The sequence below is a fragment of the Lissotriton helveticus genome, chromosome 2_1 (genome assembly GCF_964261635.1).
Source record: "Lissotriton helveticus chromosome 2_1, aLisHel1.1, whole genome shotgun sequence".
Classification (NCBI taxonomy): Eukaryota; Metazoa; Chordata; class Amphibia; order Caudata; family Salamandridae; genus Lissotriton; species Lissotriton helveticus.
The window spans coordinates 2,075,915,567-2,075,930,656 of NC_136059.1; the positions used below are offsets into that span (position 1 = coordinate 2,075,915,567).

Sequence of the window (15,090 nt, forward strand, 5' to 3'; positions counted from 1 at the left end):
GACCTTGGGCTGAGGAAGCTCTTCATCAATGAAACCATCTGACTCCTCACTGCTGCTGGATGCTCTGGCAGCCATTCTTTCCACAAATTGTTAGGACAGAAAAAAAGAGGTCTTGCTCTCACCAAAGTGAAAGAAGAAGTGAAGGAAAAGGGTGGGGTTTTCATTAGTTGTAAAAAAAACTGTTAACAACCAATGAAAAGAGTTATTTTAAGGTCACATGACTTGACACGCTTACGCTGCGCGCACCGGAGAGCTTCCGGGGGTGCTTACGCGGCGGGAACGTAGGCGCTTACGGGGGTGCTTACGCGGCGCGCCTGAGTGACGTTTTGGTAGCTTTACGGAAATGCAAAAACCTTTTCATTCGGAAAATCAAAAATACTACTTTTATAAGCATGGTACTGAATATCTTGCAGCATTATTATTTAGTTTTCATAATTTTTTTTTTTTTACGAACGCAGAAATAGCGCTCTCGCTGCGCTCTCGGGAGAGCTTACCGGTGCGCGCACCCTGAGCGCACCAGGAAAAAATTATTTAAAAAAAAGAAAAATACATTTACATTTTTTTTCTTCAATAAATTAATAATAATTAATACTTATACAAAACAGCTAATAAAAAAACATTAAAATCGTAGGTTACAAACTCAATATCAAAGGAATTAGCTTTTAAAAAACCTTTGAAATTCACTGAAAAAAACAGAGGTTTCACAATCGTTATAGTTAGGAATTATCATTTAAAAAACCTTTGAAATTCACTAAAAAAACCATAGGTTTCACATTTGTTATAGTTAGGAATTAGCATTTAAAAAACCTTTGAAATTCACTGAAAAAAACATAGGTTTCACACCAGTTATAGTTACCTGAACATTTTACTCATACAAAACCATTGAAATTCCCACGTTATAGTTAGTTGGACTCACTATAACTTGCGCGCCCGCAATCCACTGCTGATGATGTCACATATTACATCATTCATGACATGGTCAGTGACATCACTGATGACATCTCAAATGACATCACTGATGACATCGCAAATGACATCACTGATGACATCACTGATGACATCTCAAATGACATCACTGATGACATCACTGATGACATCATCCAGTGAATGTGTGTTTCTGAAAGGTAAATATATGTTTTATATATTGAAGAATGAGTGGATGTATGAATGACAGGATGAAGGATTTAGTAGGTGCGTGACTGACTGTATGAGTGAGTGATTAAATGTGTCTTACTGAATGCATTGGTTAGTGACTAATCTGTTTGAATGTGTGCATCAGTATGTCTGTTGTTGTGTAAGCTGCTGCATGTGTTGATCAGTAGCTATAGAAGTGGCTATATGGGTTATTGATTGGTTGCCCAAGTATTTGTATGTGAGGCTGAGTGTGTGTGTGGGTGGCAGGGAGGTGTGTGACTCTGTGCATAGATATGTGAGCAGTTGATTCACTTGGTATATGGGTTCAAGAGTGCATGTGGAAAGAGCTGTATGGGCGGTTGACTGTGTGCATGGGTGTGTTGGTGAGTGAATGGATATCTCAGTGCTACATGTCCAAGTAAGTACATATATAAAACACAGTGCATGTGAGAGTTGGCATATATAAATGACTGTACATGAGAGCCTGTGATTGCGTAAGTGACTGTATGGATCAATGTGTACTTCTATCAGTGATTGTAAAAGAGAGTAAGTATGTGTTAGTTTATGTTTAAATAAGTAAGGTTTTCTTTACATGACTGACTAAGTGTGTGAGTAACTCCATGGATGAGTGGCAGCGTGTGAGTCTCTGTATAGGTGTATGAGTGCATATGATAGTGTTGTATTGATGAGTGACTGAATATTTGAGTGATTGTATGGGTGAATGAGTGGATGTGTGTGTAGACCTAGAAATCAGTGAGTGATGAGTGACTGAATATTTGAGTGATTGTATGGGAGAATGAGTGGATGTGTGAGTAGACCTAGAAATCAGTGAGTGCGTATGTGGTAACTGGTATTGCTGTGTCAATGGTTTCAAGAATGGTAGTCTGTATTTAATACTGGGTGTATCAAAGGTTAGATTAGAGTGTGAGGAGGTGCATCGTATTATCACATTAATTATGTCATCAGTGATGTCATTTGAGATGTCATCAGTGATGTCATTTGAGATGTCATCAGTGATGTCATTTGAGATGTCATCAGTGATGTCATCAGTGATGTCACTGACCATGTCATGAATGATGTAATATGTGACATCATCAGCAGTGGATTGCGGGCGCGCGAGTTATAGTGAGTCCAACTAACTATAACGTGGGAATTTCAATGGTTTTGTATGAGTAAAATGTTCAGCTAACTATAACTGGTGTGAAACCTATGGTTTTTTTCAGTGAATATATATATATATATATATATATGTGTATATATATATATATATGTGTAAATATATATATATATATATATATATATATATATATATATATATATATATATATATATAAAAAACTGAAAAAACAAAGGTTACAGGGATGTTATAGTTAGGTTTTGAAGTTACATGCACAAAAACATACAAATTCATCTGTTAGAGTTATTTCAAATAATTATAAATCGTGCCCTACGGTAACTATGGCTCGCGCCCCTGGCATGCACAGTTTTCTAATCAATAATTTTATTGTAAATGTCACAGTGATAATAACAATGATGCTATAGAAGATGTCATGAATTATGTAATATGTGGGGCAATTAGCTGTGCATGGGGAGTGTGCAAGCTATAATTACCTTAAGGCACGAGTTATAGTTACTTGAAATAATTCTAACTATAACAGCTGAATTTCTATGGTTTTGTGAGTGTAAATTCAGAACCTAACTAGAACATCATTGTAACTTTTTTTTCCAGTCAATTTCTAAAGTTTTTTAAATGCTAATTCCCAACTATAACATCCCTATAATCTTTGCTTTTTTGTGAATTTCAACACATTGGGGGGTTGGCCACAGGGCTTGGTCTGCGCCCAACACCCCACATGCTGCCAACCCCAGGCGGTGCATGCCCCCATCCTCCCCATGTGCTGCCAACCCCACGCTGCGCATACCCTTCAGCCATGTGCAGCAGGGGATTTGGCTCTGGATCCATGGCGGATTTACACTAGGGGTTACAATGAGCCCCAATATGGATCCGCGGATTGCCCCCAACAAAATGTCAGGCAATTTTTTGCCCATGGACCCTTCCTTCTATCCTACTTTCGGCACCGAGCAGATAAAGAAAACGACGGCCGCAACTTCTATCAGGCTGCGGCCAGCCAATTAGGGCCTTGCTTTTGCAAGTAGATGCGTGAATACCCTGCGGTGGATCCACAATCGATCTGTGTCCCTAGCTATCTATATTTCTTTTTCTTTGATAACTCCAAAACTACTAAACAGATTTACACCAAATCATGAAAAGGGCTCTTTCCGGACAAAGAACTAGCTTCCTGCCAAATTTGGTGCAATTCCGTCCAGCAGTCAGGTGCCTGCTTGACGGACATACCAAAACTTTCAAGGCAGCAGCTGAAGTGAGTGCCCCTTCCACAACCTCACTCTACCACAGCCCATCTTTTAGGGCTTAGGGTTGATGTTGCTCAATCCTCTCTGGTACAAATACTAATCCTCAATAGCGAGGAGCACAGTAGCTGGTCAAGATAATGGGAGGGCAGAACTCTGTGAAAGTCATTCCATTAGGGCACCACAGAAGGATTCTGGAGTCAGAGTTAAACATGGAGTATGTGGACATGTAATTTTAGATCAGTGTTTCCGGTGCAACAGTAGAAATATTGGGACCAAATCACAAAGGTAAATTTGGTCATAAACCTAAGCTTATGATCATATTTATCTTATGCCTGCCAGTAATTCACGTATATATTTTTGGCAGACATACGGATATTTACGTTTGTGGGCATCTCTGCCACAAGTATGGAGGGCTATGCACCAATACATGTTACTCAAGGGGTGGGTAGCGGGCATTCCTTAGCTCTGGAAGTATGTAATCACCTTCAAACATGGCTATTTTTCAGGATTCACAAACTCCTAAGTTCCCTTTACTCCCGCCGGGCTTCCATAGCTTTCTTTCCAGGTTGGAAAGGGAAACTGATCAGATTTGCTGGTGGTGATTGGGGATGGCTTTCTCATGGTGGAAATTTATTTTGCCAGCAGGGGAACAAATCTAGAATGTGGGGTCCTGGTCCCCCACGAAGTTCTCGGGAATAGGATACCATTAGGAATGTCACATGATCTTCCAAAGAATACGCATAGAAACCTACGCCTGCTGCAGCTGTCCAAATGTTGCCTGGGAATGTTTATAAATTACAGAAATTCCTAAATGTACAAAAAAAAATTAAAACATTTATTTTAAAAAGTTTTATATAGTGCGAACCAGACCCAGGAGGGTATCGGAGCGCTTCACATTTGACGTAGGCTGGATACCAAAGTGGGACAAGCAGAATCGTTACAAATAGGTTAAAGACGAGAGCATGACAACAACATGATTCCGAGCATTTAAAAAACAAGCCTGGACAGATCCAATAATAGAAAGGAGTAGGCAATGAAAACGGTCCCAGTAAGATCACAGCCTGCCAACACTATTAATCACCGGATTACACAAATGTAAAAAAACAGGTAATGGGAGAGAAACATTACATAAATAACATACAAAGTTGTGCAGTGGCTTGTTCACACTATTAATCCCAGGAGTATAAATGTGTAATGGACAGACATCGCATCAGAGAAGAGAGCAATATTGAAGTAGTTGAACCAGGACTTCAGCATTAGGATTTTTTTCACTTCTTTTTTGAAGGAAGCAGTGGATGGGATTTGGCGGACTTCCAGAGAAAGGTAATTCCAAATCTTCGGGGCCATGCCCGAGAATGCTCCGAAACTCATTCTCTTTTCGTGGAAGATTTGAGGTTTCAGGAGCAATGAGTTTGCACTTCGTGATGGATGGCCACCCCCTGATAATTCTAATTTGAGAGCCAGATAGATGGGGGTCTTGAAGTGCAGTGCTTTGTGAGTCAAGCAAGTGATCTTTAGTTGTATTCTAGCTTCATAAGGTAGCCAGTTTAAGGATTTTAGTGCTGAGGATATGTGATCTTTTCTTTTCTGTACCAGTACTCTATCTGGCTGCGGCATTAATGGAAGCAGAAAGTGGACCAAGCTTTGTTTGGGGAGACTGCAAAGCGTAGAACTACCGTAGTCTAGCCTAAGCTTGAACCGCCCATTTGAAGTCTTCCTGTGGGAGTAATGGTTTGAGTTTCCTTAGTAGGCTAATCTGGTGCTTAGCACCCTTGGTTGCATTGCTAATATGTTTCTGCATGTTCAGATGCCTGTCAAGGGTGATTCCTAGAGATTTAGCAGACTCGATAATGTGGGGGGAGGAGTTAAAGGCTGAAAGATGATGTATCCGAAGGTCAACCTTGGGGGTATGGTTACGGTGAGCAATGAGAAGGAATTCAGTTTTGGAGGTGTTGAGCATGAGGTAGTTTTCAGTGAGCCAGTTTTTAGTGTTCATCAAGATGGAGTTGAGTGAAATGAAGGGGTGGAGGTTTTGATATAAAGTTGAGTGTCGTCTGCGTACATGAGAAAGAGAATGTTCGCTGAATTCAGGGCAGTAGTTAAAGGTTCCTGGAATAGATTGAAGAGTATGGGTGAAAGGGCAGACCCTTGTGGAACCCCGATCAAGACTGTAGACGGCTGAGATAGGTTTTGATTAACTTTGATTCTTTGAGATCTGATGTGGAGAAAGGATGAGAACTATTGCAAAACCACACCTGATAGACCCATCCGGTGTTCTAGAATGGAAAGTAATTTGCTGTGGTTAACAGTGTTGAAGGCACAAGATAAGTCAAGGAGAACAAGGAGGCAGGAATCATTTTGGTCTAGCAACTTTAAAATGTCATCCAGGAGGTGAGTGAGTGCTTATTCTGTGCTGTGGCCTCTCCGAAAGCCTGATTGATGTTGATCAAACAGTTGGAATTTCTCAATGTGAGCACAGAGTTGAGACTGAACACACTTTTCTAAAAGTTTCGCCAGCATGGGGATGTACGTGATAGGACGGAAGTTATTCAGATCAGAACTGTCTGAGTTTGTGTTTTTTTAGAATGGGGGATACTTGTGCTGCTTTTAGGCAGTCAGTATCATGCCTTGCAGTAATGAAGCGTTAACAATCTTCGCCCAAATGGGTAGGATGGCAGATTTAATTTCTTTGAATATGGGAGGAGGTAGAAGGTAATTGAAGTGGTTGGAAGGTTTGATCGCATGAAGAGTGTTATAGATGTCATTTTCACCGAGGGGTGTAAATAAGTGCCAAGAGGCATTATTCTTGGGTCTAGTACTAGGGAGGACAGGCAGCCCCTGGTGGTTTTGTGGAGCAGTGCTTCCAGAATTTGGAAGAAGAGCCCTTTTTAGTTCTAGGTCTATATTGATGCTTAAAGTTTTTTCGACAAAGAAGGCGGCCAATTCATCGCAAGTAGGAGTGCCTTCACCAGGGACAGTGCAGATGGGCGCTTTGATCGATTGTTGATTAACAATTTAGAAAAGTTTCTTGGGGCGATTTATGGCTCGATTAAGTTGAGATCTGAAGAAATCAGCTTTAGCACTCTTGATTTTCTTGTTGTATGAGCTCCTGATAGCTTTGAGGAGGTTTAGGTGAATTAATTTAAAATTCATATTGTCGGTCACTAGGTGCAGCAGTTTGTTCTTGTTGTATAGTAAGTATACAGTAAGTAATAATGTAAAAGAATGTTCTTTGGTAATTCCAAAAAAGAGAGTTTAAAAGTGTATTATGCATGGCTTGTTATAAGCATGCAACTTTTTGATCAATCTGATTAGCTCCTGGATCAAAACAAACAATGATAGTGCAGCTTTAACCCTTCCACTGCGCTGAACGTTCCGCGCTGGTGTGGAACGTTCTATTACGCGGGCGGGGCCGGAACGTTCAGCGGACGTGAGCAACATCCGCTGAATGTGCGCCGCACTGAAGGGGTTAAAGCAATGGTAAAGTGCATAACAGGACTTTATGGATGATATACACACCGATTTTAAAATTTTGATCTTATACACTTGATTTGCAATTAAACAAAATAAACTCTTACAATCGTCCCAAAACATAGTTATCTTAAGTTTAGAAAAAGGATTACATCATCTTAAGCAAGACTGACCTGGGGCCACCACGTTTACTCGAATGTTTTTCCTTGCCATTTCTTTTGCAAGCGCGCGTGAGAATCCCACCAGCCCTGCTTTGCTTGCGCTGTACACACACTGACCAGCATTCCCTTTCTGTCCAATAATGCTTCCTGTGGGGGTAAGTAGGAAAGAGCAACATATGACCAAATGCTGCAGTAGCTTCACAGGTGCTAACATGTGTTTTAAGCATTTCTGGATTTAGCCACGGTATCCAATAAAAAATATTAATGGTAACATTATAAGGTTCTTTATGTTGTCGTTCAGGTATATTTAAAAAAATACATATGTTTATTGTATTTTGTACGTGTAGAAAATCCATAAATCACTTCCAGTACCAACACCTTTAGCCAGAGAAGGGATGTCAGAGACACATCGCTCATGTTTGATCATAACAGACAACATAACATGATCAGGCCTTTCGCTCCCCTACATAGATACTGTCCATCAAGGAGGAGCAAGAAAGCCGAACAGGCATAACAGAAAGAATATGTTAGGCATACAAGAAGAATTCGTAGAAGAAGCAAAGGCAACAAACCTATTTAAGTTTGATCATGAACAATGTAAAAAAGAAAAAAATGGTACAACAAACTAAACCAGGTGTGTGTATATACAGCCCCAACCCCTCTACCGCGCCACCCAGTGCCCTGATCATTTCTTTGTTCCCCATCAGGACTCCCTCCTTTCAAGTGTCACTCACAATGCTTATTGGCAGACAATCAGCTCCTGCAACTCGCGGTCACAAGGCTACCCCCGTGGAGCAAATGGTCGGTGATGTGATTTACCCCACTCTCCAGTTGGGGTGAAGGTGCCTTCACAGGGGGTGGTAATCTGAATTTTGTCCCAGCTTCTTCAGGTAAATATCCCAGCTGCTCAGAAGATCCTCTTATCTTCCCCTTGTGCATGCCATTCTATGTACCACTAGCTCAGCTGCAGCCCATTTACACATTTCAGCTCGCCACTGACTCAGAGTAGCTGCGGCCATTTTTCACGACATGGTGATGCATCACTTAGAAGAGGATCAAGGCCAGGTGCTGAAACCCCAGTTGTCCCTCCGTCTTCACAGAAATATATCCTGTGTCCAGTAAACACTGGACGGGGGTCCAGTGGGAACAGGCAGCTAGTCACCTTCACCACACTCTGAGTCACTTGCAGTCAAAAGGGGGATATCACCACACACATCCAAACCATGTGTACAAAAGTTTGCTTTTATTCGTCATACACCTAAAGCCTTTGCTACCTGCCCCGGGCCCATCCTCCTGACCCTTCTTGGGGTCATATATGTCTGGTGAAGGTAGTGAAATTGAATACGTCGAAATCGAGCATTGCGTGTCACCTGTCAAACTGAATGAAGGCAGGGTCAACACCTTATCCAATATATCGATGGACAGCGTGGCTTTCGTCAGTTCTGCAATATCGCAGTTCCTCCGGCGGAGTGCTGCTGCAAAGTAGTGTATATGTAGGTAATAGCTTTGGCACAAACCCCCAAGCGTGAGTTCTTCAAATGTGTGCAGCCCTTCCTCAAACATCACATCAGCCCAGGACTGGATCTCTACTTCTCCCAGTCTCTAGTCCAGTAGGCCACCCTGAAATCCATACACTCCGGGATCACCCATATGAGAAGGCTGGGAGCATAAGGCATTTATTTCGCAACTTCACAAGCATAACACCTCCATGTGAGTACAGCTACCCTTAGCAAGACACTGTCGGGAGCCCTGAGCGGAGTGGTATCCAGCAGTTTGTGTAAGAGGGGTCGTCACCCCAATTCGTTCACCACCCCGCATATTCTAGTTGTGGAGCTCGAGCTAACCATCGCATTGGCCATTGCAGCTGGGCCACTACATATTATAACTCCTAATTGGGGGCATCCAGTCGCCCCCATGTAAGGGGGCATATAGCTTACTAAGGGCCACTCACCATCTAACGTCACCCCATATTAGGGTCGTCAATAAACCCAGCAGTTCCCAAAATAATGCCTTCTGTATGATCATCGGACTGGCCGCAAAAAAGTACAACAGTCTGGGCAGCACCAACATTTACAAATGGCAATCCTGCCCAGTGATAAGCCAGTCCAGAAAGGAAGCGAGCGACCAATGGAGGCCATGGTCCTGCCCAGGTTTCTCTCTATTAAGGCGTCCTTCCCTTGAAATACCTGCACCCCAAGGTATTTAATGGTGTCAAACTGCCAGTCCAAATCAGTGCACGGGCAAGCCTTTCTCTAGCCTGCTGTTAGTGTTGTCAGGGGAAACAGGCAGGACTTGTCCCATCTGATGCAGAGCCCCAACATTCTCCCAAAGTCATCTAGTACCAATATCACTCCCGGCAGATCAGCAAGGTATGCTCTCAGGTACACAAGTGCATCATCTGCATATAATGATATGGTCTGTGGCTGCCCCAGTAACATGAGGCCCCACTGCGGCGTCCGATCCTGCAATAGACATGCCAGTGGTACCATCACCAAGACAAATAATAAAGGGGACAAGGGGCATTGTTGCCTTGCCCCCCAGGCAACCGGGAACAGATCCAAAATTACACTCCCGGTGTGCACCCGGGCCAACCCATCTAAGAAAGGACAATCCAATTTTCATTTGCTGCATGACAGCCATAAAGTATGACCACCCCAAGGTGTCAAACGCCTTTTCAAGATCCAAGGACACAACCTATCCAGCCGTCCCTGTGCATCTTGCCCTGTCCGTGCTGTGAAACAGCAGTCACAAGCTAAGGAATGTATTACGCCCTGGTATAAAAACCATTCTGGTCCGAACGAACTAATGTGCCAAAACCCTTGTTATAAATGGGGGTCTCTAGTTGGCAATGGTTTGCACCTTTGTCCAAGTAGGAACCCTCTTCCTAGTCAGGGTAAGGAGGAATACACTTCCGAAATAACCCCTGCTCACCCCCCTGGTAGCTTGGCACGAGCAGACAGGCTTATCTCAGAGGCAGTGTGTAAAGCATTTGGGCACACATACAGTAATACAGTGAAAACACTACAAATGGACACCATGCCAGTTTAGAAAAATAAGAAATCTTTATCTAAACCAAACAAGACCGAAATGACAAAACTCCATAATACAGTAATCAAAATATGACTTTCAAAAGGTAGAAACAGTTTTGTCCATAGCAAACTATGGATGCAACACTTTCAACACAAAGTACCTTGAATGCGTCACACTCACAAACAAAAACAGCCACAGGAAGGTGACGCGTCGGTTCCTTACGCCCAGGGAAGGTGATGCACCGGTTTCTCAGGCCCAGGGAAGGTGATGCGTCGGTTCCTTACTGCCATGCAGGGGAGGTGATGCGTTGATTTCCAACTGTGGCCCCGGTGTTCTTAAAGACTTGCCGCCCAAGTGCGATGTGTTGCGCACCGAAGGTGGCGAAGTGAGCTAAAGAACGATGATGGATTCAACCCAGATCTGTAACTGGGGGTGTGTCTAGTTTCAGCGCTCCGTCCATCATCTCCTTGTGTTTGCTTTGTTCGCCCTAAGTTTGCAGGGTATGCTCAAACGTGGGTCCCTTGCTCACTTTGCCACTGGATTCAAGCTAGCCTGGCTCATGAGGGGTGTTACCCCGAAACCGGTCCCAGGATGCTTGTTTCCAGTCCAGGGAAGACCTGACATGGCAGTTCGGCTGGACTGTTCCAATGAGGCAAAGGGTCAAGACTGATTTGCATATCTAGGTCTGAACTGGGGTGGCGAATTGATCTAAAGAACGATTATGTATTCAACCCAGATCTGTGACTAGGGTGAGTGTCTGAAAAGTTTCAGCGCTTCGTCCATCATATCCTTGTGTTTGCTTTGCGCACCGGAGCAGAGGCATCACTTTGCGAGGCTTCGCATCGTCTGGCGTCAGTGCTGTGGTCTGCGCGGCGAGGCTTTGCGTCACCCGGTGGGACTCAGCGCGGCTTTGCAATGCTCTGCGCGGTTCCGAGAGGCTTTGCACGGTTTCACGATGCTGCACGCTGGTTCTTGCAGAGAACAGCTGCAAAACCCACTTCTGAGGCCTTTTGACTGCAGGAGGCACCTCAGGCAAGGGTAGGACTCACAGATGGCGGAGACTAGCAGCACCAGCAGAGTTGCAGGAAGTCATTTGTGGCCCTGAGACTTCTTAACAGGAGGCAAGCTCTATTTCAATCCCTTGGAGATCTTCTTCAAACAGGGGACACAGCACACAGCAAAGTGCTTTCCCCGTTCCTTGGCAGAAACAGCCACTGCAGGCCAACCCCAGACAGCAAACAGCACATGGGCAGTATTCCTCCTCAGTTTCTACAGCTCTTCTCCTTGGCAAAGGTTCCTCTTGATTTCCAGAAATTATCTTTGAAGTTGTTTTTATCCTTGAGACTTCCAACAGGAGGCAAGCTCTACTTCAAGCCCTTGGAGAAAGCTCTAACAGCAGTATGAAGAAAGCACAGTCCAGTCCTTTCCCAACGCAAGAAAGAAGCAACCACTGCAGGCCAACCCCAACAGCACTGGGGCAGTACTCCTCCTCCACCTTTCCCGGTCCTTCTTCCTTGCAGGTTCCTTAGTTCAGCAGTAATCTAAAGTTCAGGGGTCTGGGCCCCAGCTTTCATAGAAAAATTCCTTTGTTATCGGGTGGCAGAGAAGCTCTTTGCCCAGACAAAACCAGTTCTGTCCTCTCTGGTGAAGATGCCCGCAGGAGGTGGAGACAGCCTTGTGTAAGGCAAACCGGGCCTATTCAGGTGAAAGGGAAATCTCCTCTCACCACTCTAAATGCAGACCGGGCCTATTCAGGTGCTAGTGAGAACTCACCCCCTACTCTGAATGCAGCCCAGGTCTATTCACCACAACCCTGACTCATTCAGGAAAGGCAGGACACACATCAAACCCAAATCCCCCTGTGGCTCTCTGAGAGAAAGCACATACATAGCCCCTGTCACTCCAAAGCCAGACAGTCAATACACAAACCAGGAAAGGCACACAGGATGGCTAAACAAGAAAATACCCACTTTTTAAAAGTGGTATTTTCAAACACACAACATAAAAATCATCTTTACTAAAAGATGCATTTTTATATTCTGAGTTCAGGCATACTAAACTTCAACTTTCTATCTTGTCCCAATGGGAAGATATATTTATAAGATGTCATAAATAAACTCCCATTCTATCAAATGGGACAGATAGCCTTTTAATAGTGAGAAATGAAATTGGCATTAATTCACTATCAGGACATCAGGGCATGTCCTATCTTTCACAAACACTGAACCCTGCGCACAGGGGTACCTTGGGCCTACCTTAGGGGTGACTAACATGTGAAAAAGAAAAAGGGAAGGTTAGGGCCTGGAAAGTGGTGTACTTGCCAGGTCGACATGGCAGTACTAGACTGCACTCAGGCGCTGCAATGGCAGGCCTGAGTTACATTTACAGGCTGCTTATGTGGGTGGCACAATCAGTGCTGCGAGCCCACTAGCAGCATTCGATTTCAGGTCCTGGGCACCCACTATATTAGGGACTGAAATCTAAATTAAATATTCCAATCATGGAATAACCAATCCATAACAACAATTTACAGTGAGAGCATATGCACTTTAGCACTGGTCAGCAGTGGTAAAGTGCCCAGAGTCATAAAGCCAACCACAACAGGGTCAAAAAGAGGAGGTCAAAAATCAAAAAGTCTAGGGATAAACCAGCTGAAAAAGCCAGGTCTAACACCTCCACTAAGCGATTAGCCAGGACCTTGCTAAGCACCTTGTAACCTAGATTTAGAAGAAATAAAGGACGGTAAGACGTCACATTCAATAGATCAATAGATCATGGCCAGGCTTTGTGAGTACCACTATCACGGCCTCCCTCAGGGAGCTCGGGAGGGTCCCAAAAACACATTCACTTCGTAAACCTTTAACAGCATAGGTGCCAACTGGGCATGGTAGTAAGCACAGAACTAGACTGGGAAGCCATCAGTGCCTGCTACCTACCCACGTGCAATCTGTGCTATCCCCCTTTTAGTTACTCTAAGGTTAATGGATCATCCTGTTCCTGCCAGTGTAGAGGGTTGAACGTGGGGATTCTCACCCTCGTCAGATATGCGGAAACTGTGTTCATCGTTACCCCCAAGGCCTTCTCATATCACTCCTTATTCCTCAAATGTCACACTGATCTCAGGCTTCGAATTCACCACCCGCCCGACCGGAGAGAGCTGTTATGGGACAACTGTGGAACTCCAACCTCAACAGCCAAGCCAATAAGCAAAAGGCATTGTCTCCCAACTCGTGTTCTCACTGAAGGCAGGTGTTATATTAAAAATTCAACAACCTGCACTAAAGTGCCCCATATTCCTTTTGCAGCTCAATCAATACCGCACAACAGTCTGGGGATGTTACAAGTTCTTTTTCTAGCGCCCCAATGCAGTCTGCCACAGTAAGCACTTCTGCCGTTGGGACCTTTCTCACACCATACACTGTTTTCAGGCACCCTTTCCCTTTAGAATCACCTTGAACACATCCCATTCAAGCAGGAGGTCATAAGTATCACTCCATGGCTTCGCCTATCTGAGTACAGTCTCTGCATCATTAAGGGCAGATGTGGCTAAGTGCCAAGTGGGGATCTTCTGTTTAGCTCTCCCCCTCATGAGTGATATCACAAGGGGTTGTGATCCAAAAGGGTACGACCCAAGTATTCCTCGTGTGCACTGCGGGACCAAGTCAGTGGAGCCAAATACCATGTCTAGTCTGGAGTGTATGTACTGCCGATTATTGGGAGTATTCCCTATCTTCAGGATGTAGCAGCCACCATATCTTCTCCACCTACATGTTGTGTGCCCACGTGTGTAGCTGCTGGGAGACTGTGCAGGGCTGTGCCCCCAGTAGCGGGGGCGTGTACGTGTGCTTCTTGAGATCCATGACCCCATTAAAGTCTTCTCATCCGAGCGATGATCAGCCAAACGTGTGGGTGTCAGGGAAGCAAAGAAGGACGCCTGTCCTGCGTTCGGGGCATAAACTGCCACCAAGGACAAAGGTAACCCATCCAGGGCTCCCTCTACCACCACAAAGAGTCCCTCCGGGTCTATCCTAGTGCGGGAGACAGTGAATGGGACACCAAGGGGCACCCACAGCAGCATTCCTCCCGCATAGCCCGAATAGGTGGAGCCAAAGACTCCACCCTGCCAACACCTGTGCAATTTTGTGAATTCTACCTCCGTGAGGTTCATCTCCTGTACACATGCAAAGTGCTTGGAGCCTTCTTAAGTAAGCCTAAACACTGTGTCGCTTGACATAGCAACAAATGCCTCTCATACGCCATGTGATTAGACTATATTCTTGTAGAACCTTGTTAAGTCTGTACATCCAATCTCCCAAGGGGTCTGAGGCAGCGGAGCAAGAAGGGGTTGATCATCACACACACACACACACACACACACATAATTACATGAAACAGTTCCCCTCAACTCCCTTTCCCAGGCCGTTGCACAACGGTGCTGCACCCTGACACAAACCTTGTGAAATACAATTAGCCAAAGTACATTTCCTGTGGATGGTGTGGTGTGTCGCATGACAACTACTAAGTACACTGAGGAAGCTCACATTTCCCCACGCACTGCCTCCAGTGTAGTGTCTTTCCCAACTTATTACCCTAACATATCAAGTCCTCAGTGCCGCAGCCAAGGGTATCAGCATAGAAAGTGCCGCTCCCCACATCATGGAGCAAAAAGGACACAGTAGTGCAAGAGTCCTTACAAGAGATCCGCCGTCATCGGAGTGACATGGGGACCCCCCCAAAAATGTCTCCAGGATCTAATTCGGAAGGAAGCCACACAATTGTGGCACCCCAATGGCATCTAAGCTACAAAAGCCAAAGTCAGGGGAACCCACTCTTTCCAGTTCAGCCACCACCAGTGCCCTCTAATGTGCCGCTTGATCTTCAGACATTCGGGTTCTGAGCTTACGGGCCAATTGGCGTCTGT

General features: G+C 44.6%; 1 protein-coding gene across 7 annotated transcripts in view; it reads right to left on the reverse strand.

Moving 5' to 3' along the window:
- CBR4 (carbonyl reductase 4) overlaps window positions 1-15,090 on the reverse strand; it is a 289,489-nt gene that overhangs the window by 113,949 nt on the left and 160,450 nt on the right. For all 7 annotated transcript variants that reach the window (XM_078677039.1, XM_078677044.1, XM_078677038.1 and 4 more), the window contains one exon: window positions 7,152-7,286. In XM_078677039.1, coding sequence (XP_078533165.1) covers window positions 7,152-7,286 — 135 coding nt within the window. The remainder of the gene's footprint in view (window positions 1-7,151; window positions 7,287-15,090) is intronic.